This window comes from Musa acuminata, chromosome BXJ1-4 (genome assembly GCF_036884655.1).
Source record: "Musa acuminata AAA Group cultivar baxijiao chromosome BXJ1-4, Cavendish_Baxijiao_AAA, whole genome shotgun sequence".
Lineage (NCBI taxonomy): Eukaryota > Viridiplantae > Streptophyta > Magnoliopsida > Zingiberales > Musaceae > Musa > Musa acuminata.
The window spans coordinates 31,543,355-31,566,560 of record NC_088330.1 but is presented as its reverse complement, the minus strand read 5'-3'; the positions used below and the strand labels follow the sequence as shown (position 1 = coordinate 31,566,560).

The following is a 23,206-nucleotide window of genomic DNA, read 5'->3' as shown; positions in this document are numbered from 1 at the left end:
AGTTTGGTAGCAGGCGGAAGGGCACAACTTTGAACAAGATGGAAATAGAACAGTAGACTCCAGAGAGGTTTCTCCCTCTTTGCATCTTGCAGCTCTTAATTTCACCTAACCCACATTCTTTGATCTCTTCAAAGACATTATATATGTTTTTCTTTGCCTTGTGTCTGCCATGTCTTCTTGAGTCTTGACCCACATTTCAAGCATCGATAAGGGAAAGGACAGATACCAATGTAGAATTCCCTGCCTTGAGGATAAACTATTTCAAGGAGAACAAGCACTTGGGGCACAAGAAAACTACGATGAAAAGAAGGGTGTAGGGGAAACATGGAATACTTGGGAAGGAATATAATAACATGACGAAGGAAAAGTGATTCCTGGAATATCTTGTGCTGCCTGCCTTCCAGTAACTCTGTTCCCATCCTCCTTCCCTGTTTTAAATCCGCAACCCTCTGAGCCATGGGAAGAGACTTGAGCTCTTGGCTCTCCAACTTGTCTTTCGGATATCGAGGCGATCACCGCAAGAGTCGTAATCCGAGCATCTACTACGACAACCCCAGCAATAGCAGCAGCAGCAACGACTCCTACTACTACATCGAAGACAGCAATATGATCCGCAGGAAGATGGCCAAGGGAAGACCTCTTTCCTTGCAGGTTAGCTTTCGTCCCTTGCCTACTGTATTGTTTCATCTCTTATTTCATGAACACAACCTAAGAACAGAGAAAAAGGGAAGATCAGAAGGATGCTGCAAAACCTACTTGTTCTGAAGCATGAATCTTTTCACTGATCTGTTAATGTTTCCTTCCCACAATGTTCATTTGTGTTGTTTGTTCTGCGTCCGCTTTGCCCTCCTTCTTCCCTTTGGATAATAACCATGATAAGTAGATGAATCGTGTCTTCCACCTTAGATCTCGATATGTACTTTATCCGATTCGTGCTTCCAAGGGGGCAAGACGAGCTTTCTGTTGATCATCAACCCTTCCTTGTGCGCAGACCGTGGAGCTTAAAGTGAGGATGTGCTGCACAGGTTGCGAGAGGGTGGTCAAGCATGCTCTCCAAAAGCTTAGAGGTGACTGATGTCTGATGGTAGTCGATCTCTTTTTTACCAACTTAATCACAATCAAACAATGATCTATAAGCCTCACAGCACTTTGTTCTTCATGCACATTCCGATCAACTAATTCACGAGATAGCTAATGGGAGAACACGTAAGTGCTGTTTGATCAGGCGTCGACTCGGTGGAGGTGGAGCTGGAGCTGGAGAAGGTGACGGTGACGGGATACGTCGACCGGAACAAGGTGCTCAAGGAGGCGCGGCGGAGCGGGAAGAAGGCGGAGTTCTGGCCCAACCCCGGCCTCCCGCTCTACTTCACCACCGCCAAGAACTACTTCCACGACGAAGACTCCTTCCGCAGCAGCTACAACTACTGGCGCCACGGCTACAACGGCGACAAGCACGGCCACGTCCCGGCGCCGCACCGGGGGGAGGACCGCGTCAGCAACATGTTCAACGACGACGACGTCAACGCGTGCAGCGTCATGTGAGGAGGGATGGATGCATCAGCATCGAGGACCACGAGAAATGATGGCGACTGCACCGGCCGTGATCATGCATACCGGTGCATGTGGAATAATGGAGTGATGTGTGTATGGCTTTCTGGGGACGTGGCAGTTCACGTGGAAAAAGATGTGTGGCAAGCATGCAAGGGGTGTGTAATATGGATTTCCAATTTATTTACATTATAATATTCGAATGCTTTTCTTAACCGATGACATTATATATATATATATATATATATATATATAAACGATTTGACCATGGACACCAATGATCCGAGTGGTTGAATCAATACGATCGAAACTCGATTATTATTAATAAATATAGATTGATAATGATCGAATTTTAGTGATACGAGTGATTATGATAATGATTGAATTTTGATCATATTATTTGATAGACAAGCATACCAGATGTTTCACCCTTATGTCTTTGGGTAGATTAGTATCGATCAGTCATTTTATTAATATGATAAGTATTAATTCTATTTATATAATTTTATATTCTTTAATAGAATTAGTCGAGTTTTGAGGCATACTAAATGATATACCTTGTTTGATACATATCACTTGAAACAGATCGATTCGATTATGATCGTTGGATCGACCGGTATGTATCGCACTTTTCACATCGTATCGGACGGTTTGATCAGACCTATCTATTTATAATGGTTGTATATTCTTTAATGGATATATACATATCTATCCTTTTGATGTTTGGAAATAATGCAAATTTTGATATGACTACTTTTATCATCAGTAATTTAATTTAGTTAGGGTTATCATAACGTATTCACTATCTAAAATGGATTATACATTTTGATTCTATACATATGTTTGACTCAAATTTAGAGAATGAGTATGAAAATTAAAACTCAAGAGGGATATATGAATGTAAATTTGTCTTTTTCATTAACACTAATAATAAATATGAGATTATGCTTAACCCTACAATGAGTTCACTCCAATCCAACATCTTCCTCTTAAAGTCAATGACCACTTCAGCCCATCAGCCACGGAGGCCCAGGCGGTACCAAGAGAGAGAGAGAGAGAGAATGGTGACGGGATCGCTCCTGGGGCTCAAACCCTGCACATCGCTGCCCTCAATTACTCCCCTAAATCGTCCGCCCGCTCCGAGAAACGCCCTTTCTTCTCCTGGTATGAAATCGATTCTTTGATCTTTTACCGGTGTTGGTGTTTGGTGGATAATTTAGCTTTCTTTCTCTTCTCGTTGCTCTGATTTTTCAGTTACGGCGGTCTCGGGTTGTCGGAACAACCAGTTCAATTGGAACCTAAGGTTTCACTGCCCCAAGCCTGCGATTCCGATCAGGAAGCAGACCACGGTGCGAAGAGACACCGTCGTTAGATCGGAGATAGCTGCTGCCGGGTTCCCTGATGACGCGGCAAGCTCCCTTTCAGGTTTGCTGAGAGAAAAATGTGTTTTTGGGTTTTTTTGGAAATTTATTTTCTTTTTTCTAGGAACGTTGATATTTTATTTTAGAATCTTAATCGCAGCGAATCGAGTATGATTATGTTACCAAGCATGCTGACAAGTTGTTGATTTTTTTGTCATTTGGCTTTCGTGAATCATATTGATTACAAGTGGTTTGAGAAAATGCCCTAAAGAAACAGGAAACTCATTTCTTGAACTTTGGAAGAATCAATTATGTAAGTGACACCATGTCCTCTCCATTCTAGATGACATGATACACATGAAGATATTTAGAAGAAACAATTAAAAACCCATTTCTTGATCTCTGAAAGGAGGAAAAATAAGAATTTTAGAATGAAGACTGGGCCAAATGGATTTAATCATCTTGATTATATATTATATGAGAAATTTCATTGTAATTGCTAAATTTAATTTCTCACATTTGGATGGGGTTTGCTGTTGATCAGAATTTCAATTGGTTTCAAGAATCAGAGGGATTTGCTTTTACTTTGTCACGGCTGTGTCTGCGATCTTTCTGTTTGCCGTAATGGTGGTGGTGCACCCATGTGTGGTCCTTTTTGATAGGCATCGGCGCAGGGCTCATCACTTGATTGCAAAGATTTGGGCAACAATGACTATTGTTCCGTTCTATAAATTTGAGTTTGAGGGGATGGACAATTTGCCTCCTCAGGACACCCCAGCTGTGTATGTCTCTAACCACCAGAGCTTCCTGGACATATACACTCTTCTGACACTTGGAAGGAGCTTCAAGTTTATAAGCAAGAGAAGCATATTTCTGTTCCCGATCATCGGATGGGCAATGTTCCTCATGGGTGTAATACCTCTTCGCAGAATGGATAGCAGGAGCCAGTTGGTAATTGTTTTACTAATGTTTCAATTTTTCTGGGGTCATTGTTCTCGAGATATCTCAGTTTCTGTTAGATACATCAAATTAGTGTTTTCCAATATGTAAACTATTTAAGTATTTGCCATGAAAATTTTAATCGGTCACTTTGAATTTAAGGTTTAATGATATAATCAATAATAGTTTGCCCTCATTCTTTCTAGATGGATCTAAATCCAAGATATCTTTTCACCTTCATGATACCCTTGTTATTTTTTTTTCCTTGCACAAAGGGAATTACAGATGTCCTGGTTCCTATTTAAACTGGAAATTTTATGAGAATCAGTAGAAGGGTATTTTGTACGCAGACTTCCATTTTGCTGATTCTCTTATGTTGCATTATTTTATTACATGTATTTTATTTAATCTTGTCATTGTTTGCAGGATTGTCTCAAGCGTTGCATGGAATTGGTGAAGAAGGGAGCATCTGTTTTTTTCTTTCCAGAAGGAACTAGGAGCAAGGATGGAAAGTTAGGTGCTTTCAAGGTGAAATTTGTAGGCTCCATTTAAAGTCATTAAATGTGATTATGTCAGTGGAGTTTCTGAAATGAGTTGGCTTAATTATTGACCTTGTAGAAAGGGGCATTTAGCGTTGCTTCAAAGACCGGTGTGCCTGTTGTGCCCATAACCCTTATGGGAACTGGAAAGGTTATGCCTGCAGGAGAGGAGTGTATGATAAACTCAGGTTCAGTGAAAGTTGTAATACACAAGCCTTTAGATGGAAAAGATGCAGACAAACTCTGCAATGAAGCTAGAGATTCAATAGCTCAAACACTTTTGCTTCATGGCTATGGAGTACATTGAAATAACTAGATACTACTGAATTTCGGACATCTCATGTTGATGTTTTCACTTTGTCGAACACTTTCAGGTATCCTTTTTTTTTTTTAATTCTGTATAGGGAAGTTCTTTGTCGAACCCTTTCAGGTAAATTTTTCTTTTGTTTTATATTCTGTATATGAAAGTACACCATACATGGTTATATTGCTCAAACAAGTAAACAGAGGTGCTAAAATTAACAACTGAACCAGACATGTAATTTATATCCTAGTTTGTTTTCTTTATTCCCTTGTTATGAGCTGAAGCATATGTTACATGATTCCACATATAGCTTTGAGACTTTCATTTGTGCAATGACTGCGGAGCTGAAATTTTGTTTCATTTCCCTGATAAAGGCGATGTGCCGTTTAATGTTTTACATCTGGCACCATCAAACCACAATCATGGAGCAATCTCTGAAAAGCTTTCATGTGGTCTGATGTTGCTGACCAGAATTATGTGGAAAGCTCTCTATAATAGAACCTTATTGAGTATCATTAATTTTAGTTCAATGGAAATAACTATACTAGAATTATGGTTTTCATAACCGTGTTGCTTTTTCACTGCTTACACTTTCAGTTGCAAGATTATGATTTATCGTTGCTAGGCTTTTTAGCTAATGTTTGTGGGGTTCTCGGTTCTGTAATTGGCTCTACAGTACCTACGTGAATCTAACAATACTGAATATGGGTGTTCAGGTTTTGAGCATTGCCATTTGTAATTATGGTGTCCCATTTGATTGCTTACATATGAATAAATAATTTTCAGCAAACTTAAATTTTAGTTAGCCCATGCCATACTGCATATTTATAATTTGTTCATGGCTTGTCCGAATCGCAGGAGTAGCATCTTCTGACTCTATGGAGGGTGAACAAACTGCACAAGAATAAGAGGAAACATGATATGCTTTTAGAAGCACTACCTGTTGCAGAGGCAGTGAGGACTACTGGTTTAACCGGGAATTCTGGCGAGTGAAGTTAGTTTCAAAGTAATGAATTAGAATTCCTAGTTTTTCTTTTGAAGAAATTCTGAGACTCTTTCTTTACTAAGAGTTTTCCTAGTCTTCCTTCTCTTATCCACATTAGTAATGTGGAAAGGTATATGAATAAATGGTTTCTGACTCCTAAAGCCGATATGGCGGCGAATATGTTTTCTTTCTCTATATATATCTTTGCTGTAAATGATATTCTGGTTTACGAAGTAACTCATTATTCAGAGCTCTCTCAAATTTATACATGTTTTTAAAGGATTTAGTGAGTTATAGACAATTTAAATTTTGGATTTTTTTTTTTTTTGCTAGCCTGGAGGAAAGTTTTCATCAGCTGATGTTTAGAAGAGGATATTGTTTCATATAATACAATATATGAGTACATTATTGCTGTATAATTTATTATTTTTTCTCCCAAATAAGGTCATTTGTATCATGTATTTTTTGCCACAAATAATTATATATATAATCAAATTTGATCATCAATTTGATATGATAAAATTGATTTGACCCGACCTACTTTCATGTTTAAAAAATGAATGATCATTGAGGATTTAGGGCTTGTAGAAGGAAGAAATTTTTTTTTGTAAAAATTATGTCTCATATTATTCTTTTTTTTTGTAAAAATTATACCATGATGGTTTTTTCAACAACACTAATATGTATTCGTTTACTTTAGGCATAAAAAATCGATAAAGAAAAGATTGGCCTTATAATCACGTAGTCAATAAGTGTATGTTTTCTTAGATGTCATTCTGATTAGTATATGTTTTTATTGTCATTATATGCAATAGATGTTGATTGGACTCGACGTTGAACCCCAAACAATCGAAAGTAATGCGAGAGAGACGTTCTTCTCCCTATGCTGTCCAAGAATACTACCTTCTCCTTTGTTCTTGCTCTCTATAACAGCGTGTCAAAATTGCTCCATGGTCACAAATGACATGTATTGAGCTTGTATCTGACTCGAGTTCAATCAGGCCGCAGCTACACCGAATCGGTTTGGACCGGAATCAATTACGGTTTCCTGTTGGGCTAAGCAAGGTTTGGCCCACGTAAAAATACGTCCACGGATGCTATGATTCTAGAGTTTGCTGTCTTATGCCCAGCAGGAAATCCTTCAGTGCGCGCGACCTATATATAAATATCTACCCTACCCGAAACCCTAGTCCGCAGCGAGAGGAGCGGCTAAACCTAAGCGAAGCAGCCGTCCCTCCACCAAGAGCGCCACAGCCAACGCCGCCGACATGGGCCGCGTCCGGACGAAGACGGTGAAGAAGTCGTCGCGCCAGGTCATCGAGCGGTACTACTCGCGGATGACCCTGGATTTCCACACCAACAAGAAGATGCTGGAGGAGGTGGCCATCATCCCCTCGAAGCGCCTCCGCAATAAGATCGCCGGATTCTCTACCCACCTCATGCGCCGCATCCAGCGCGGCCCTGTCCGCGGCATCTCCCTTAAGCTCCAGGAGGAGGAGCGCGAGCGCCGCATGGACTTCGTCCCCGACGAGTCCGCCATCAAGGTCGACCACATCGAGGTCGACAAGGATACGGTCGACATGCTCGCGTCCCTTGGTATGACCGATATCCCCGGCGTCGAGCAGCAAGCCGATGCGCCCGCCGCCCCTACTTACCCGTACCAGTCGCGCCCCGGCGGCGGTTATGGCGCTGGCCGCAGGAACTGAGACGGGATCTTGGCACAGCGGGCTCGATCTTTTCCGAAAACAAGTTCCCTTTTAAGGATTATATCGCTTAAAGTTTAGATTTTTGTGTGGATTGTGGTTACTATAGCCATGCGGACATCCTCTTTTGATATCTGTATTTGATTGCTTAAAATGGTTTGTCTACAATCAAGTAGCTTATCTTGCATTGTGCTTGAGTTCTAACCTTTTATGCTTGGTTTTCTCATGTGCTTTAGATTCTTCTTTTTTCATTGTGCATTTGGGATAAACAAGTTCTTTTCTTTAAAGTAGTGATGATTTGCAGCAGGATCTATGAATCTATTAGTTTGCTGATTACTATTGAGGCACAAGACCATGTTCTAACTTTGTATCTATCAAAAATTTTGTTTTCTGTTTGGCACTTCTTAGCTTTCTGTGGATTTTTAAATGGTTAATAATAGTAGCTAAGTAATCAATTCAAATAATAAATGTAAATTTCACTCTCAGGTATGTTTGATATACAAAATTTTTAATCAAGCCAATAGTTATTCACCAAAAATCCAGAATGAGTGTGATCTAATACATTCATATTTTGGAATTTCTAATTTCTTCTAGATAATAGTTAGCTGATTTGTTTTTGCTAATGAGACTCCTTTGCACATTGTTAACTGGACAAGCAATTGAGAAATGGAATGGTAAGATGGAGGGGGTGGGCAGAGATCTAGCTGATGGGAGAGAGAATACCCCTTAATGTTGCTGATTGCAGGTTGTAGATTGCTGCTAGTTGATTCAGTGTCGACGGTAAGACGAAACAAGGGACAAGGACTATGAGAGCTAGTGCATCTCCGCTCTTATTAAACACGTCTTTGATTGCCTGGTTTACACTGTCTCACTGGTTTCAGTTTGTAAAGTGTCTTTTTTATCATTGATTGTTTTGATTCATTCAAGTTTTAATGCCCTTATACGAGGGGTAAATCACTAACAAAAAATTATTGACCTAATGGTTTAACTTAGTCTTGCTACTGTAGTTTCTTGCACTGATATACGTTTGCACCTCTATAATGTTTTGTTTGCTCCCCTGAGTTGTGGATTTACTGGTCCAGGGTGTGAATGCTCAAATCCTTCTCTCTTATCGATTAAATTGACTTGCATTGATACATGTTTGCACCTCTATAATGGTGGTCAGTGGTTTTCTTGGTCCAGGGTATGCATGCTCAAATCCTTCTATCTAATTCATTAAATGCACAGGGAATTCGATTAGCTGAACTTAAAATTGACTTGTGTTCAGCTTGCATATGTGGTATGGTTTCACATGTTGAACTTGCAGCTTCTTTTACCCTGTTTTTTCTTTTCTGACTGTTTTCAATAATGATTCTGTGGTAGAACTTGTTACTTGGAGCATTTTTCATGTTGAACTATGGCTGTGGTGTCTCTTCAAGACATCCTTGTGAGAGATTTCCTGCACCTATCCTGAGGCATTTTGTGGCATTGAGATGCTGGTTTCTTTCCCTTGCTGGCTTTAAGCGTTCACTTGTTTGATTAATTGTTCTATTTGATTCTTCCCATATGTTAAATAAAGGATTGAATCATGTATATTATTACCAGGCAAATCAGTTCAATGACTGAAGACCATACAGAGTTTATTCGATTGTTGTATGACTGATAGAGACCAAGTTTTTATCTTTGCAGAGCAACAACGTAAGGTGATGCAAAAATATGCACGCTTCTTTTGCTTCTTGGCATATCCCTTTGCATCTAAAGTCCATTTAATATCCCCATATTCGATTGATGGATACCATAATCCGATTTGACCCTATATATATATATATATATAGAGATAGAGAGAGAGAGAGAGAGAGAGAGAGAGAGAGAACTCTTCTTGGATTCGAGACCAAGTAACATGTGTGTGAGTGAATCTGGATAGTTATTCTCCTAATCTTATCCATTTCTCAACCCGATTAACGGGACCTAATCGGGTTCGATAGGTACAAAAATCCGACCCGGTATGAGCCAACGTGGAGCGATAGGGACGAGGAATGTTCGGTGTTCCGAACGCTTCCCAGCCCAAGATTTTGTGCCCTCAGTAACAAACTCCTCGTGGGTCCCACAGAAGGGAAGGTAAGGTTCGTGGGAGAAATGTGGGGACGTGTTCTCCAACTCCTTCCAAGTTTAACCGTAGTCTATCGCCCATTTTGTCGAGATCCAAGTGTATTCTTATCTCGCTCTCACTCTCTCAACGCCTCCGTCGTTTCGGCGTGGATCGAAGCGGAATGGTCGGCCTCCTTAGCTCAAATCTCGTGTTTTCTTTTTGACCTTCGGTTTGCTTTCATTGTGCGATCCGTGATTCGTGATTCAGGTAGAGTAGAATCTCTTGTTCCCCTGATTTGTCTGCTCTGTGAACTCCTCTTAAAGATTCTGTTTTGTAGTTCTAAAGCAGTCGCGCGAGCTGTCTTCGTCATTTCTGGTATTGATTCGGGAAAGCAATAAACCAAATCTTGTACCTTTATTTGATATTGACAGTTCCCCCTTTTAAAAGTTTGGTTTTTGGCACCAGTTTTCGCGACGCGTTGCTTTATTCGGGTGTTTAGGAGCAAGGACAAGAATCTAGATATAAGATTTCTAGTTCGATATTTGAACAACCATGAGCAGTGTTGTTGCTCATGGCTGTAATGTTTGATGTCTTGAAACTTCCTTTCCATTTTTGAAATTTGTTTTCTTCCTACCTTACCTAATCCAGCAGATATTTCACAGCTGGCTTGCGAAGTCGAAATTTTCTTCCTGATGATCTGGTTTGTGATTTGGTGGAGCATCCGGAATCCAGGCTATGCTGCTTTTGCGTCTCAGGTGCAATGAACCAACACAGCGCACTCGGTTGATGTTCATGCACTTAAGTCCTTTTTTGTTAGTTTCTTGTCCCGTTGGTAAGAGCCTTATTTCCTTTCCCTCGGTTGTTTTTTTTTTTTTGGATTTCGAGTGAGGAAAGAATTTAAAGGTATTTCATTCTCTTTATCCTAGATTTTTGAATTCTTGGATTTGGTGGAGGAAGGAGATTAAAGGAAAGCTCTAAAAGGTGGATTTGAGGCATCAAGGAGTGATTGTGTCGCTAAGAATCAATGCTGAATGTTGAAGGTGGTGGAATGGGGCAGAATCGGCACGAAGATTGTTCTCAACCCTGTTCAAATCTGTGCCCTAATCATAGTTCACAGTGTGATTCTTCCACTCAAAGTGGTGAGGAAAAGGGAGGAGGGCCAGGTCAGACTTCACAGGCAATTCACATGGGTGGGGTAGTGGATTCTCCTGATCTTATCGTTGTGATCACTCAGCCAGAGGAGGTTCCACTCCCCGGCATGAGCATCTCCCAGAGTAAAGCTTCAGAAGACGACGAGAAAACCGGTATGATGGCTGCTACATCTGCGGTTACTTCTCTGAAGGTGTTCTTGCCGAGGAGTGAGAGTTACAAGGATCAGTGCAGGTATCATGCAACTTTACTATCTAACTATGTTTTATCGGATCACATTGTATGTCTTGTTTCGAATTAGGCTGATGAATGCAGTTTATTATTATTTTTATACAAATTTCAGTATAATAAGCAACTTATGCCTTTATTCTTTTCTCTTCATACTCATGAATTCTTCTGTTGTTAGAAGGTCACTGAATGTAAATAAACATTATACCATAAACAAAATATTTTCTTAAATAAGGAATCCTTGGCACATTTTTATATTTGCACATCACAAGGTGAAGATATGTCCATCTGGAGGAGAAAAAGAACGACTTAATAATGCATAATACCTCGCATTTAATGCTCTAGCGTCAGTAAGCTTTTTTTTTTTTCCCCTCTTGTCCAAATCGTATATGCATTCAATCTTTTGAGAGTTTTTTTTTTTTGCTTTTTCAGGTGTGTTAGACAAATTTAGAAAATTTTGATCGCTGGCTGTACGTTGAAACAGGAATGATTATAACACCAACAATCAGCAGATCTTATAGTATAAATGAAACAGTGATTTGCTGTTTTAGAATATCATCTTTTAAGCAACAGAAATATCTAATTTGACTGACAAATTATAATTTATTTATGTGCATGCTGATGCTTGTATGACCTTAGTGCAAACACATCTAATATTAAGTATGAACTATATTGCTGATATTTCGGATTGTCATTCAAAGCCCTTAATTACTTTGTATTTTCAAAGTCTAGCTTAACTTAATGCACCAGATTTACTCGAAAATGTTCAGGTTACCTTATATGTTTCTGATGACTGACCAGTTCCTCGTGTCAGTATGGTTTGCTTTTCTGCTCATGCTGCTTATTTGGATGCTTCAGTTTCTCCATAGTGCCATTATAATGATGATGCAGGATTTATGATGTTCTTTACTTGAACAGAGTTTGTCAACAGCAAACAGAAGAACCACTGATTGATCTTGGGTGCAGATGTCGAGGTGAGCTTGCAAAAGCACACAGCTCTTGCATACAAATTTGGTTCCGTACTAAAGGTTCAAATCAATGCGAGATATGCCAGTATGTCATCCACATACAAATGCATCCTTGTCTTTTAATTCTTGGTAGGATTAGTATCTCAAATTAAAACCTTTTTCTGCAGGCAGGTGGCTGCAAATGTGCCATTTCCAGAGCCCCAGTCAAGTGTAAGTGCACCTTATATAAATTTTAGCATCTGATGGACCGGTTAGTGTTGTTTGGCATGTCTCAATATAATATATACCTGATTTGTTGTAGCAATTAAGATTCACTGCTTGCTTTTCATGGAGCAGACAAGTTACTGGATTTGGAGGGTAAATTCAGGTGACAACAGGGGGCAACAAGAAAATGAAAGAGTATGTATGACATTATATTTCAAGTTGAACTGCATGTTCTTAATTTTGCAACTGTACCATCCCGCTACGATCCAGAATGCTAATTGCATGAACCGTTGTTTTCATTTTATTCACCACCACCATGCCTATAGGTATCATTCTGGTAGTTTCTGCCTATGTCATTCTATTGCTTGGACATATGTTTATTTTCTTTTTTTTGTCAACAGGGATGGTTGAACCCACTTTGGGTTGCATTTGCCATTATAATTGGAGGACTTATGTTGGATGTACTAATATCAGTTTCTCTTGGAATTTCTTCACGTCCGGTGAACATCATAACTGGTATACTCTTTATCCTTTCAGAACAATATTTATCTAATGTCATTAATCATCATAAAAGTACCTGCTTGGTTTCATATAGCATTTGAGAGAACATAAACTTCGTAGCATGATTCACACCATATTATCCATGACATGGGGATTGTTTTGAGAAGCTTCCAAATTGAGATGGGTTTCCTTTTGAAGAGGAGTTCGCATCCAAAATGTCCTCTATCTAGTGTCTATAGAACTACACATCATTTGAATCCTTCTGTATCGGGATCTTTTTTTCTCTTGTTCTTCAGTAAGGTTTGGAGAAGTTGGACTTAATCTTCAGGACTTCTAATAAAAGAAAAGGAGGGCGATGGAAGAAAGTTTTGTACGCTTATGCAAGCAAATACATTTTCCTCCAGAGCAAAATTATTGTCCCTTGCTAGTAAATATGCACATATATCCAGCTAAATTATGGTTTAACCGGTACAATGCTATAGGTGTTCTCATCCTGCTGGGAATGGCTGCTGCTCTGCGGCTTTCGCTGGAATGCTGTCGAGAGTTGGGTCAAACAAGAAATACTCAGGCACAAGTGACTTTTAATCTTGGGTATCATCCTGCGATATAGCTCTTGTCATGAATAACACACAGAGTAGAGCTTTTGCCTTTTATATTTTTCTGGTGTCATATAAACTGCTGACTTCACAGGTGATTGGGTCAGTGTCAATTATCTGCTTCTTAAATATGCTGCATAGTGTTTACTTGTCATTTGAAGTTTCTTGAGATTTATGTGCTATTTATGCTTACACTCTGCTCTTGTTGTATGTAATTGTACTACTAGCTTTGATTTTTTTAGATGGAATGGTTACCTTGATTTTGGCTTCTTTCTTAGCAATTAGCTTCCTGGTTCCTCCTTAATCAATGTTCTTTAACTCTTTGGTGCAGAAACAGGTATAGGTTTTTAAAGGTTTCTGTCAATGCTAATAAGCACTAATTGCAATATATATATATATATATATATATATATATATATACACACACACACACACATACATATATAAGCACTGGTTGCAAATTTTGTTTAAAAAAATATAATATTTTTTAGTAATAATATAAAATCATGATCCATAGTGTTCTCATTCATCATTTATTTTCAAGCACTAGTAAATTTATTCTTTTAACCCATGCAACATTAATTGATTTCTCACTATACAGATTGATGAAGCAAAGAAACAAAAAACTGAATACTAGTTTGATTCACCTGTACAAAAAATAAAAATAAAAAAAATATTTTTAAATTTGTAGTAACATAGTAACTAAATAATCATATGTTTAAATATATACTTTTTCATTAATCTATGTGATAAAATAATAAATTACATTCAATTAATAATATAATAATGATAAGTTATCATTTGATTTTACTGTCCAAAGTTAGTTCGTTAGTGACTTTAGCACTTCTTAGCTCCTCTGCTCCTAAGAATGTCATTTGATAATATTCATCATTGGGGGCGGGGTTGCTTGGGCTTCTACCTAAGCATGTCATTTGATAATATTCATCAGATACACTTCAAAGCAGTGTCTGTCGTATCGAAGCGTACCAGTCGTACCGGGCGGTACGTACCGGTCCGTCAGGTACTCGGTACGCGGACCGTACTGTACCGCTACAGTGCTACAGTACAGTACTACACCGTAGCACTGCTACAGTATCGGTACACCAGGGTGTACCGTCCGGTACGCCCTGGTGTACCGCCCAGTACACCAGTACCGTCTCGAGCCCGGGTCGAAACTTCGATACGGTACGGTATGACGGACCTTGCTTCATTCAATTTAGGATAGAAAAACATTTGAAGCATATGATGCGCAATATTCATCATATACACTTCAAAGTATTCAATTTAGGATAGAAAAATATTTGAAGCATATGATGCACCCCCAAAGCATCATCTAATTTATACGAGATGCACTCACTCACCCAGGATTGAAAAGCATTAATTGTACATGATATGATTGAAAAATACCCAAAGCATTTGATTTGCATATGATGCATCTGCCTTAGACGAAAAATCTCTAAAGCATTTTATGTACCTATGGCTTTCTCTTCGTGCATTACACATCCACTTAAAACACAACATAGTCACTTTTTAGCACAGGCGATAATAATCGTCGATCCGAAATAGATATTACACTTTGAGATAGATAAACCCTCCATACATGAGCACAATTGGGCAAATAATATGATCATTATTTTCAACTAATTGGGACTTGATATGTGGAATCTAATAAGTACATATTGCACTTGCAATGTTAGCTAGCTATCAAAGATTACGAGAGCTTATTGAGCATCCCATATCAACAAAACATCTAAAATGAATATTTTATTATTAAATCAATTGTTACAAAAATGATGCTATATAAATTGGTCTTATTAAATATATGATTAGTCGAAACATACTAAATGAACTTTAGATGCTCATGTATACGTTTTGCTAGACAAATTTTGACCTAATCTTTTACAGAAAGTAAGATACAAATATTTTTCACAAAAAAGTTCACTTAAAAAAAAGTTTTTCCTGCAAGCAAAAAACTTAACTCCTCCCTGTTGGACCCAATAATATTCGAAATATCAATAAGATGAATGTGATCTTTTGCAAAAAGCGGGATACGATCAGATCATCGTTTCCCTCAAACTTAAGTAAGATAAGGAACACAAGATATAAATATTTTTTACTTTTGAAAAAATTCTTTTTGACATTTGCAATCACTTAAATAATCCCTCTCATCCCAACACAATAGTTAATTCTACATCTAATCGAGAGAGTTTGCGATATCGATCACGAAGCGATACTTCACATCCCTTTTAATGAGCCTCTCGAGAGCCTCATTTATGTACTGAATATTAATAACTTCGACCTCAGGGTATATTTGATTTGTTGCACAAAAGTTCAACATCTCCTGTGTCTCTTTGGTGCCGCCTGTCATGCTCCCGGATATGCTTTTTGCACCTGAAAGGATTGAACATGTTGCTGAGCTGGTGAGACATGTGAATTAACACGGTGATAACTACCTGTAGCAATATAGAGATTCAAACAACATGATTGAACTTGGTAATAGGCAAGAACAAGAATCATACCCATGTTGAGGCTTATAGGAAGTAGTCGGACTTCACTTGGGAAGCCTACCAGGACCAGAACCCCACCAACTTTCAAGAGAGACATGTATGGATCAAAAGGGTGATCTCCGGAAGCAGTGTCGATGATGTAATCCAATGACTTCGTCAAAGACTGGCAAAAAGAAAGAAAAAGAGAAATATATCAGAGAACAGTAGAAAAACCAGTTTCATGTTTGTAATGCTACATCCATAATTCGTACAAAGAATAGGAAAAGTGTGCTCTAGATTTCTGATACAAGGGACAAAATTCAAGTATATGACAAAGCAGACGTCTGATAAAATCGATATAGACCGTACCATCATCTGCTGCTTGTCTGATGAGATCACAAAGTTGTCGGCTCTGAGGATATTCAGGGCTTCCTCTTTCTTGGATTCACTAGTACTGAAAACAGTAACTTTCAAACCAAAAGCTTTGCCAAACTTTACAGCCATATGTCCGAGGCCACCGAGCCCTATCACGCCGAGTGATTTACCAGGCTGGTTCATCTTATGATGCATCATGGGACTGTATACTGTGATACCTGCACATAGCAAAGGTGCAGCCTTATCCAAAGGATAGCCATCAGGTATCTTATAGCAGTACCTGTTGAAGGACAACAAACGGATTTATATCATCCACAGTGTAACTGTTCTTGTCGCAAAGAAGTACATAAGCATTTTGGTTTAATAGCAAGATCAAACGAATGCTGACTAAATTACATGAAATTTCCGGCATTGCTTATATTCTTTTCGCTACCAAAATAGCATGGATAATTATTAGAAGAATTTCAAATTAGTTGCATCAGTCAGTCTAAATAACAGGAATTGCTCTCAAACTCCAACATCATTTAGAAACCAGATAAAAGAAGAAAACAGCATAATAAGTCTCATTTTGCACTGCACAGGTCCATGAGCTTGTCTTCACAGAGACAAGCTTAATAACAAGGTGAAGAGACTAATATCATCTGTAACAATAGGCACACAAATTGCAAATTCTGTACAAGATCATGGACATTATTCCCAGTCTCACCCCCATCAGTGTTATACCCAAACAGATTGAATCGGGATATGAGGGTAATTTGATAATTAAGCATTTAGACCACAGATTTGATTGATGAGATTGCCAGGTTTTGTTTGGGCAGTTACGGTAGATTGGATGTTATATTTTTCCAACCAAACATTATGTTGTTTCCTTCTACCTTTCCCTTCCTTGCGAATGTCTGTTAGCCACACAAATCCATGACTAATAATAGCTGGGCTTCTGTGGATGGGCAAAGCAACAAGGAGAGACAAAAAAATCTCTCTAATCAATTTTCCCAACCAAATCCTTTCTCACTCATCAAGTTACAATGCAGGACACCACCAACCAGATTAAATAATAAAAAAGTAATGGGTAAAGCCCATCCAGATAAAGGATCTAATATGGTAAAGATTAGCACGACATCGACAGGAGGTACAATGACAAACAGCAAAATAAAAAAGATCCCTACATGGTTTGGAAAAGACAACAAAAACCTAATGAACAAGATAGAAGGAAATTATTAGAAAGGATTTCAACTAAACATATCCTCATCCTTCTCTTTGATCACCGACAAGGAAGCCTCAATCTTCTATCCAAAACAAACTCTCACAAGAAAGGGTAAGGCAGAAGGAAACGACGTAATGTTTGGTCGAAAAAAGATAACATCCAATCTACCGTAACTCTCCAAACAACACCTACCAATCTCATTGATCAAATCTGATATATAAATGCTTAATTACTAAATTACCCTCATATGCCAATTCAATCTGGCCGGGAATAACAATCAGTCTATCATTAAAAGAAAAATGTAAGGTTTGACTTAGGAATTTGGTGCAGCTTAACTGAATGTCTAAAATCTGATACATAATAATGGAGATACTGAGCTCACGGAACACTTGCCTTTCATGAACAACAATGAAGCTGGAATATCCCCCCTTTGTGACTGTTCCATCTGAATCAAGTCCATTGAAAGTAAGGGTTGGTCCCTTGGAACAAAAGACCTCTAGAAAATCATCACAATACTCGCAGTTTCTGCATGAATTTACATACGTCCCCACCCCAATATGGTCACCAACCTTGAAGCCTTTAACATTGGAACCAGTTGCTGTGACAACTCCAACAATCTCATGCCTGTAACATTTAAATGTTGATGCCAAACTTTAGCATAAAAATATATAGTTGATTTTTTTCTCGTAGAAATGAACAAGTAGCATGTATTGCTATGTGGTGCAACTCATTACAGTTAGTAATTCTTGAATTATCTATGGTCCATTGTTTCTTCATATTTGAAATTTTAATCCTATTCTCATAAGAAACATGTTTCCACTTACAGATTTACTTAAGTAGATGGTAGTCTTTTAAATAGAAACAACTTTACTGGTCTGCCAATGCTGACAGAACAGAATAAATATATGCATATAGCCTTTAAATCAAAACTTTCTTGTAGATTCCATTTGTCTAAAAATTTCAGCTCATTTAGATCAGCTGATGCTTGTGATTAGCTTTAACTTACAAAATGTCAAAAGTACTAATAATAGAACAATAAAAGATACTAAGAATTTTTTATAGTGATCTGTTAACGTATATTAAAAAAATTTTACCTCTACGCAAGCATATATTGGTTTTCTTAGCACTTGAGTATGTGATTTATACAACACATTTTCACAATTAGACTATAAACGAGCAACATCATAATGAACTAAAACAAACATACCCAGGCACCAATGGGTACATCGAATCACCATGTTTATTTCTTGTCCAAACAACATCAGCAAAACAAACTCCACAATATTTTATCTTCAAAGAAATGTCATCTGCTCCAACAGATCTGCAAAAGTTTTTTTAAAAAAATAATTGTGATTCATTGGAAATTGTTGTTCAATGAAACTTAGAAAATATTGCACAATATAATGAATGCATTAGACATAACCACAAAAGTAAACTTGATGTGAGGTAAGTCCTTGTATAACTTCAGTGTCTGCATGTCCTTGCTAGTTACAAGATTTGCAATATTTTCATTGACAACATGAATTCAGTAATGTGTTGATCTCAGTTCTCATGTTCCCTGTGCCAAATGTTCATCTGAACTTAACAATATCTTTTGTGCTTGCAAGTTCAAAGAGGACAGTATCACTGAGAAAAAGATTAACTTTTTTTCAATCTTCAACATGTAACAGACCTGCGGTCAAATCTATAGGGTGAAAGGGTTCCAGTCACATTTCTTGCTGCCCACGAAAGACAATTCCCATGACCAAGTTCGGCTGCCATTGTTGAATTAGCTGCTCACATTCCAAAAAATCAGACTGTTAAATGATGCACTCATATACATGATTAATAAAACAAGACAAAGAGCAATTAGATCTATGACACTAGTTGTTAGAAGCATGTTGGACAGATGGCAAGAATGTAGACAAAATTTGAAGATTTTTGCATCCGAGAGCCATATAAGAGAGGTTACTCCATAGATACTCTTTGCAATCCCCTTTTTTCTTTTGTTCCTTTGAGGGTTGTCGGGCATAGGAAATCCACTGAGTAGAATTTATGAACACTGGAAGAACTTGTGCCTTTGGCAGACCTATGTATATTGTCATTCACTGTTATGTGAACAACATAAGTGCGCATGAACAAGCCCCTTAAGCTTGTAAATAATCAACAGCCTATCTTCAGAAGAAACTACCACATACAGTCGCATAGTACGGTTTTTCTCATAAAATTAGTGTTGCTAGAAATCATAATATAAATAAATATAAGAAAATTTTTAAAACGCCCAGTATAGCTGCATGATTTTGCATAAGCAATGATGCAATCTGCTACGATTAGCTTTTATAGCCATTTAAATGTACTATAAGAACACAAAATTATGGAAAAGAAAAGCCAACTGACAGCGAAAGGTCAATTCTTTAACTTGTTTAGCAATTCAATACTCTCGGAAAACACAGAATCAGACTGCAATCTTGACAAACAAGAGACTTACTGACGTGGAAATCATAAAGAGGAAAATGCAGTACGATGTCTCTGCATACAACAACAAGAAGCTGGCTTGAAACAAAAAAAAAAAATCAAACACAGTTTTACTTTCAGTGACATTATCGATCTGATTTCTTATCAGATTCAATATCAACTCCGGGATGCCCCCATTTTCCCTTCAAAAAATAGCCAGGATGTATCTTGTAACATGATTATGCTGTGTTCTTCCTTACACGACCGTAATTAATGGAGATTAAAGTTTCTCTGCCTCAATTACTCCATATAGAATCCATGTTGTCGATCACTTAGCTGATCAAAGAAGCACAAAGGGAAGAAGAGGAGGACGAGGAGGAGGGAGCAACATGCTTTCTTGCGCAGCAGATCGGACGCAAACAAGAACCAGATGAATAGCTTCTGAAGGAATACGAGGAAAAATCAAGAGTAAAAGTGAGGGCGATGAATGCGATCACCTGGCTTCGGGGGATTCGCTGATGTTCTTGAGGAACCCTATCCGATTCACTGCTCTCTGGTACGTTAAGTGGAGGCTTCAAAGCATCATCTAAATCATTAGTACGAGATATTGTTTGTTCCATTTGATCCGACACCAACCGTTGGATTTCTACGACGAAGTATGACATCCGTTGGATCTATTCCCGCTTCACTTGAACAGATCGCGGATTTCGTAACATTACCGCATCGATGACGTCACGCCCACAGAAAGCGCCCTACCGATCCGATAATTCAAATCCGAACCGTAACGTTTCGGATACGGATCCTTCGGATCCATGAGCATTATCGGATCGTAAATGCGTCCTGGCATACATAGATACGCTTCGAAATATTAGGCATGGATCCTCTTTCTGGATATTTATATAAATTTATCGGGTTTAGATAGGGATTCTGATGGATCCGACTTTAATCTGAGCCAACATGTGAGAACCTTAACACTAATAAAGAAAATTACCATACAAAAAAGGAAAAAAAAGAGTCTCGCTATTTTCTCCAGCTGTACTTAACTCCAACCGTAAGATTAGGAGTCGGGAATAAAGACAACCCACCATCTTCTTAGACTATATTTCCTATCTTTTCAATTTTTAATTATAATTATGATTAAAATTATGTTTATGATAAGATTTTGTAAGGGATAATTTTAATAAAATTGTAGATCTATTCTAAATTTCTCTTATCACTTATAGATTCTCTATAAAGGATAAAAAAAAGGCGAATTTAATTCTTAATCTAGTTCTTATTGATATTGTTATTTCATTCCAATTGTGTGATAATACGTTTACAAATCATAAGAAAGGTATTCAAAATATGATAGTAGAAATAAATAAATTTAATTAAATAATTTTTTTTTAATAATAACATCCACTTAAAGAAGTCTCATTCTAAAAATATGCTTTTTAAATATTTTAGACCGTAAAACTTTAGTAAATTGATCAACAATTATCAAAGTAGTGCCCCAGATCTCAATTGACACTTATTATTTTTGAACTTTTTTCTAATCATCAAACACTATATCTTATATGTTTGGAACCACTAAAATAATTGTCATTCTTAAAAAAAAAAACTACTGTGGTGTTATTATAAAATATCTTTAGCGATTTGACAATTAAGTTGACCATATTAATTCCTAAGATAAAATTTCATAGTCATAAAGCTTGATTTGTAGCCTCTACAATAAATTGAAGATCTAAATATCTTGTCACTTCAAGGTTATCTAATCTCTTGTATATGAGTATGTAATTTTTCGTGACTGCATGATCTTTTTTTGTTATTATTATTATGGTATTTTTGCACTTTATATTGCTTGATTGATATATTATGATATCCAATAAGCCCATATTTTATTAGATCCATTGGGTGAGATCCAATAAAAACACCTAATAAGAGCTTAGAGTAGATAATTGGATAAAGATTAAATTTTTATAAAGCCAAGAATAATTGGATGAGAATCAAGTATCCAATATACTAAGATAATTTGATACAGATTTAATATATAATAGAATATGATTTATTAAGGTTAGCAGCAAAAGCTCTCTAAAAAGGGATGTGGGACTAAAAAGATTATAAGATTTGCCCCCTAGCCGCCACTTCCTTGACTTATCCCCCTGCTTCTTCCTTGGCCAACTAACTCCCCTCTGGTGTGAGAGGGAAGAATGTAAGATCTCCTTCCTTCATGGATTGAGATTTGCATATCAAGAATATACGAGTTCCCTTAGGTCATCTCACGTTTTACATAGTTTTTTATTTGATTAGTTTTTCGCTTTTAATTATCACACGTGATTTGATATACATATGATGATTTCCCAAGTTTTCCAACACTAACAATCCTTGAGATTTATCTTGAATTTCTTGATACCAATAATATAGGTTGCTTCATTCGTATTAAAATTCTTTGTAAGAAATATCTGTTGGGCTGATGGCCCATATTCAGCCCATGTGGGCTTTATCAGCCCACAGCCCACACCCCCTCTTAACCTAACCCTAATTAAGATTAGGGGGGTGTGGTGGCTGCGTTTTAGAGACAGATTAAAGCCATAAAAAGGCAGCAACGAGGCAGATCTTTGTAGCCACGAGATTCCAAAGAAAAAAGGAGAACAAGGCAGAAAATGAAGAGAAAGAAAGGGAAGAAGACAAGGACAACGCAGAGAGACTGTTCACAATCATCTAGCAGTGTTCTCATCTTAGGTTAGATCAAATCTACAGTAGACTCTTGCTGTGATTACTTGGGGAGGTTTTAGATATTGTGGGTAGTGACGTGATCCTTGTATCCTAGTTATTCTCTTGTGGTTGTTGCTAGGGTTTTGGGCAAGAGATTGAGATTTGTACATTCATTATTCTCACAGTGGATTATCTCTAGTTTGCCCCGTGGTTTTTACCCTTCACATTGAAGGGGTTTTCCACGTATATCTTGGTGTTCTGTTTGATTGTGTTTCCATTTTATTCCGCTGCGTATTTTGGTCTTCTAGTATTTGTTCATATACAAAAGGTTATTCCTATTTATATCCCCATCAATATCTTGGTTTCGTACAATAAATTAAGATCACTACTAGTAAATAAAATATCATTCACATATATAACTAATACAATAAACTTACTCCTATTAATCTTTAGATATATACATTGATCAATAATATTTTTTTAAAATTCGAAAGAAGTAATAATATCATGAAACTTTATATACCATTATCTAGAATCTTATCTAAGGCTATGAATAGATTTTCTAATTTTGCAAGCTTAATTTTTCTTTCTCTTTTCTATAAATCTTTCAGGTTATTATGTATAGATTTTCTTATCTACATCCTCATTCAAAAATATTATTTATATATCCATCTAATATAACATAAGATTATAATAAACTATTAATATTATAATGATCCTCAACAAGCCCTTTTTAAAAGTTAAAGAAAAGTCTCATTCTAATCAATGCCTTCTTTTTGAGAAAAATCTTTAACCATAAATTTGACTTTATATCATTCGATATTACCCGTTAAGTTACATTTTAACTTACCTATTTGCAACTAATCTTTTTATAGTTATTTCATAATTCATTGTTTTCTAGACATCATTTTGGTCGATTAA

The 23,206-nt window shown here is 37.3% G+C and overlaps 5 protein-coding genes across 6 annotated transcripts; 4 read left to right on the top strand and 1 right to left on the bottom strand.

The window, feature by feature from the left end:
• The first annotated feature begins 393 nt into the window (after nucleotides 1-393).
• LOC135652875 (heavy metal-associated isoprenylated plant protein 44-like) lies at nucleotides 394-1,757 on the top strand. Its single transcript, XM_065174183.1, has 3 exons — nucleotides 394-651; nucleotides 992-1,067; nucleotides 1,226-1,757. The coding sequence occupies exons 1-3, from the start codon at nucleotides 457-459 to the stop codon at nucleotides 1,540-1,542; spliced, it is 588 nt and encodes a 195-aa protein (XP_065030255.1). The 5' UTR covers nucleotides 394-456; the 3' UTR covers nucleotides 1,543-1,757.
• Nucleotides 1,758-2,547: 790 nt separating this feature from the next.
• Nucleotides 2,548-5,924, top strand: LOC135652868 (1-acyl-sn-glycerol-3-phosphate acyltransferase LPAT1, chloroplastic-like). Its single transcript, XM_065174174.1, has 6 exons — nucleotides 2,548-2,712; nucleotides 2,803-2,973; nucleotides 3,454-3,860; nucleotides 4,275-4,376; nucleotides 4,467-4,761; nucleotides 5,550-5,924. Exons 1-5 carry the CDS (start codon nucleotides 2,610-2,612, stop codon nucleotides 4,692-4,694), a joined length of 1,011 nt encoding a protein of 336 aa, XP_065030246.1. The 5' UTR covers nucleotides 2,548-2,609; the 3' UTR covers nucleotides 4,695-4,761; nucleotides 5,550-5,924.
• A 932-nt stretch (nucleotides 5,925-6,856) lies between these two features.
• LOC103979070 (small ribosomal subunit protein eS17) lies at nucleotides 6,857-7,576 on the top strand. Its single transcript, XM_009395129.3, has one exon. The coding sequence runs from the start codon at nucleotides 6,945-6,947 to the stop codon at nucleotides 7,380-7,382; it is 438 nt and encodes a 145-aa protein (XP_009393404.1). The 5' UTR covers nucleotides 6,857-6,944; the 3' UTR covers nucleotides 7,383-7,576.
• Nucleotides 7,577-9,443: 1,867 nt separating this feature from the next.
• Nucleotides 9,444-13,361, top strand: LOC103979154 (uncharacterized). Of its 2 annotated transcripts, none has more exons than XM_009395319.3 (8): nucleotides 9,444-9,714; nucleotides 10,110-10,279; nucleotides 10,374-10,830; nucleotides 11,743-11,877; nucleotides 11,960-12,002; nucleotides 12,129-12,191; nucleotides 12,398-12,512; nucleotides 12,980-13,361. In XM_009395319.3, exons 3-8 carry the CDS (start codon nucleotides 10,472-10,474, stop codon nucleotides 13,105-13,107), a joined length of 843 nt encoding a protein of 280 aa, XP_009393594.2. In that variant the 5' UTR covers nucleotides 9,444-9,714; nucleotides 10,110-10,279; nucleotides 10,374-10,471; the 3' UTR covers nucleotides 13,108-13,361. The 2 variants fall into 2 exon arrangements, with proteins under 2 accessions (XP_009393594.2, XP_018679935.2); XM_018824390.2 differs by having other exon boundaries at nucleotides 9,552-9,631.
• Nucleotides 13,362-15,184: 1,823 nt separating this feature from the next.
• Nucleotides 15,185-20,171, bottom strand: LOC135652851 (probable cinnamyl alcohol dehydrogenase 1). The gene is made up of 7 exons (XM_065174154.1): nucleotides 20,089-20,171; nucleotides 18,831-18,930; nucleotides 18,366-18,479; nucleotides 17,552-17,782; nucleotides 15,949-16,234; nucleotides 15,613-15,763; nucleotides 15,185-15,484 (listed from the first exon to the last, which is right to left on the bottom strand). Exons 2-7 carry the CDS (start codon nucleotides 18,917-18,919, stop codon nucleotides 15,288-15,290), a joined length of 1,068 nt encoding a protein of 355 aa, XP_065030226.1. The 5' UTR covers nucleotides 18,920-18,930; nucleotides 20,089-20,171; the 3' UTR covers nucleotides 15,185-15,287.
• Nucleotides 20,172-23,206: the final 3,035 nt, after the last annotated feature.

What these genes read in the sequence shown, in the direction of transcription:
- LOC103979070 (XM_009395129.3), top strand. Translation starts at nt 6,945, where the DNA reads ATGGGCCGCGTCCGGACGAAGACGGTGAAGAAGTCGTCGCGCCAGGTC.
- LOC135652875 (XM_065174183.1), top strand. Translation starts at nt 457, where the DNA reads ATGGGAAGAGACTTGAGCTCTTGGCTCTCCAACTTGTCTTTCGGATAT. An exon ending in GAAGACCTCTTTCCTTGCAG is followed by an intron (nt 652 to 991) that starts GTTAGCTTTCGT and finishes CCTTGTGCGCAG; the next exon opens with ACCGTGGAGCTTAAAGTGAG. An exon ending in TGCTCTCCAAAAGCTTAGAG is followed by an intron (nt 1,068 to 1,225) that starts GTGACTGATGTC and finishes CTGTTTGATCAG; the next exon opens with GCGTCGACTCGGTGGAGGTG.
- LOC135652851 (XM_065174154.1), bottom strand. Translation starts at nt 18,919, where the DNA reads ATGGCAGCCGAACTTGGTCATGGGAATTGTCTTTCGTGGGCAGCAAGA. An exon ending in ATGTACCCATTGGTGCCTGG is followed by an intron (nt 17,783 to 18,365) that starts GTATGTTTGTTT and finishes TAAATGTTACAG; the next exon opens with GCATGAGATTGTTGGAGTTG. An exon ending in TCCTATAAGCCTCAACATGG is followed by an intron (nt 15,485 to 15,612) that starts GTATGATTCTTG and finishes CAATCCTTTCAG; the next exon opens with GTGCAAAAAGCATATCCGGG.
- LOC103979154 (XM_009395319.3), top strand. Translation starts at nt 10,472, where the DNA reads ATGCTGAATGTTGAAGGTGGTGGAATGGGGCAGAATCGGCACGAAGAT. An exon ending in AGTTACAAGGATCAGTGCAG is followed by an intron (nt 10,831 to 11,742) that starts GTATCATGCAAC and finishes TTACTTGAACAG; the next exon opens with AGTTTGTCAACAGCAAACAG. An exon ending in TTCCAGAGCCCCAGTCAAGT is followed by an intron (nt 12,003 to 12,128) that starts GTAAGTGCACCT and finishes TTCATGGAGCAG; the next exon opens with ACAAGTTACTGGATTTGGAG.
- LOC135652868 (XM_065174174.1), top strand. Translation starts at nt 2,610, where the DNA reads ATGGTGACGGGATCGCTCCTGGGGCTCAAACCCTGCACATCGCTGCCC. An exon ending in TGGATAGCAGGAGCCAGTTG is followed by an intron (nt 3,861 to 4,274) that starts GTAATTGTTTTA and finishes CATTGTTTGCAG; the next exon opens with GATTGTCTCAAGCGTTGCAT. An exon ending in GAAAGTTAGGTGCTTTCAAG is followed by an intron (nt 4,377 to 4,466) that starts GTGAAATTTGTA and finishes TTGACCTTGTAG; the next exon opens with AAAGGGGCATTTAGCGTTGC.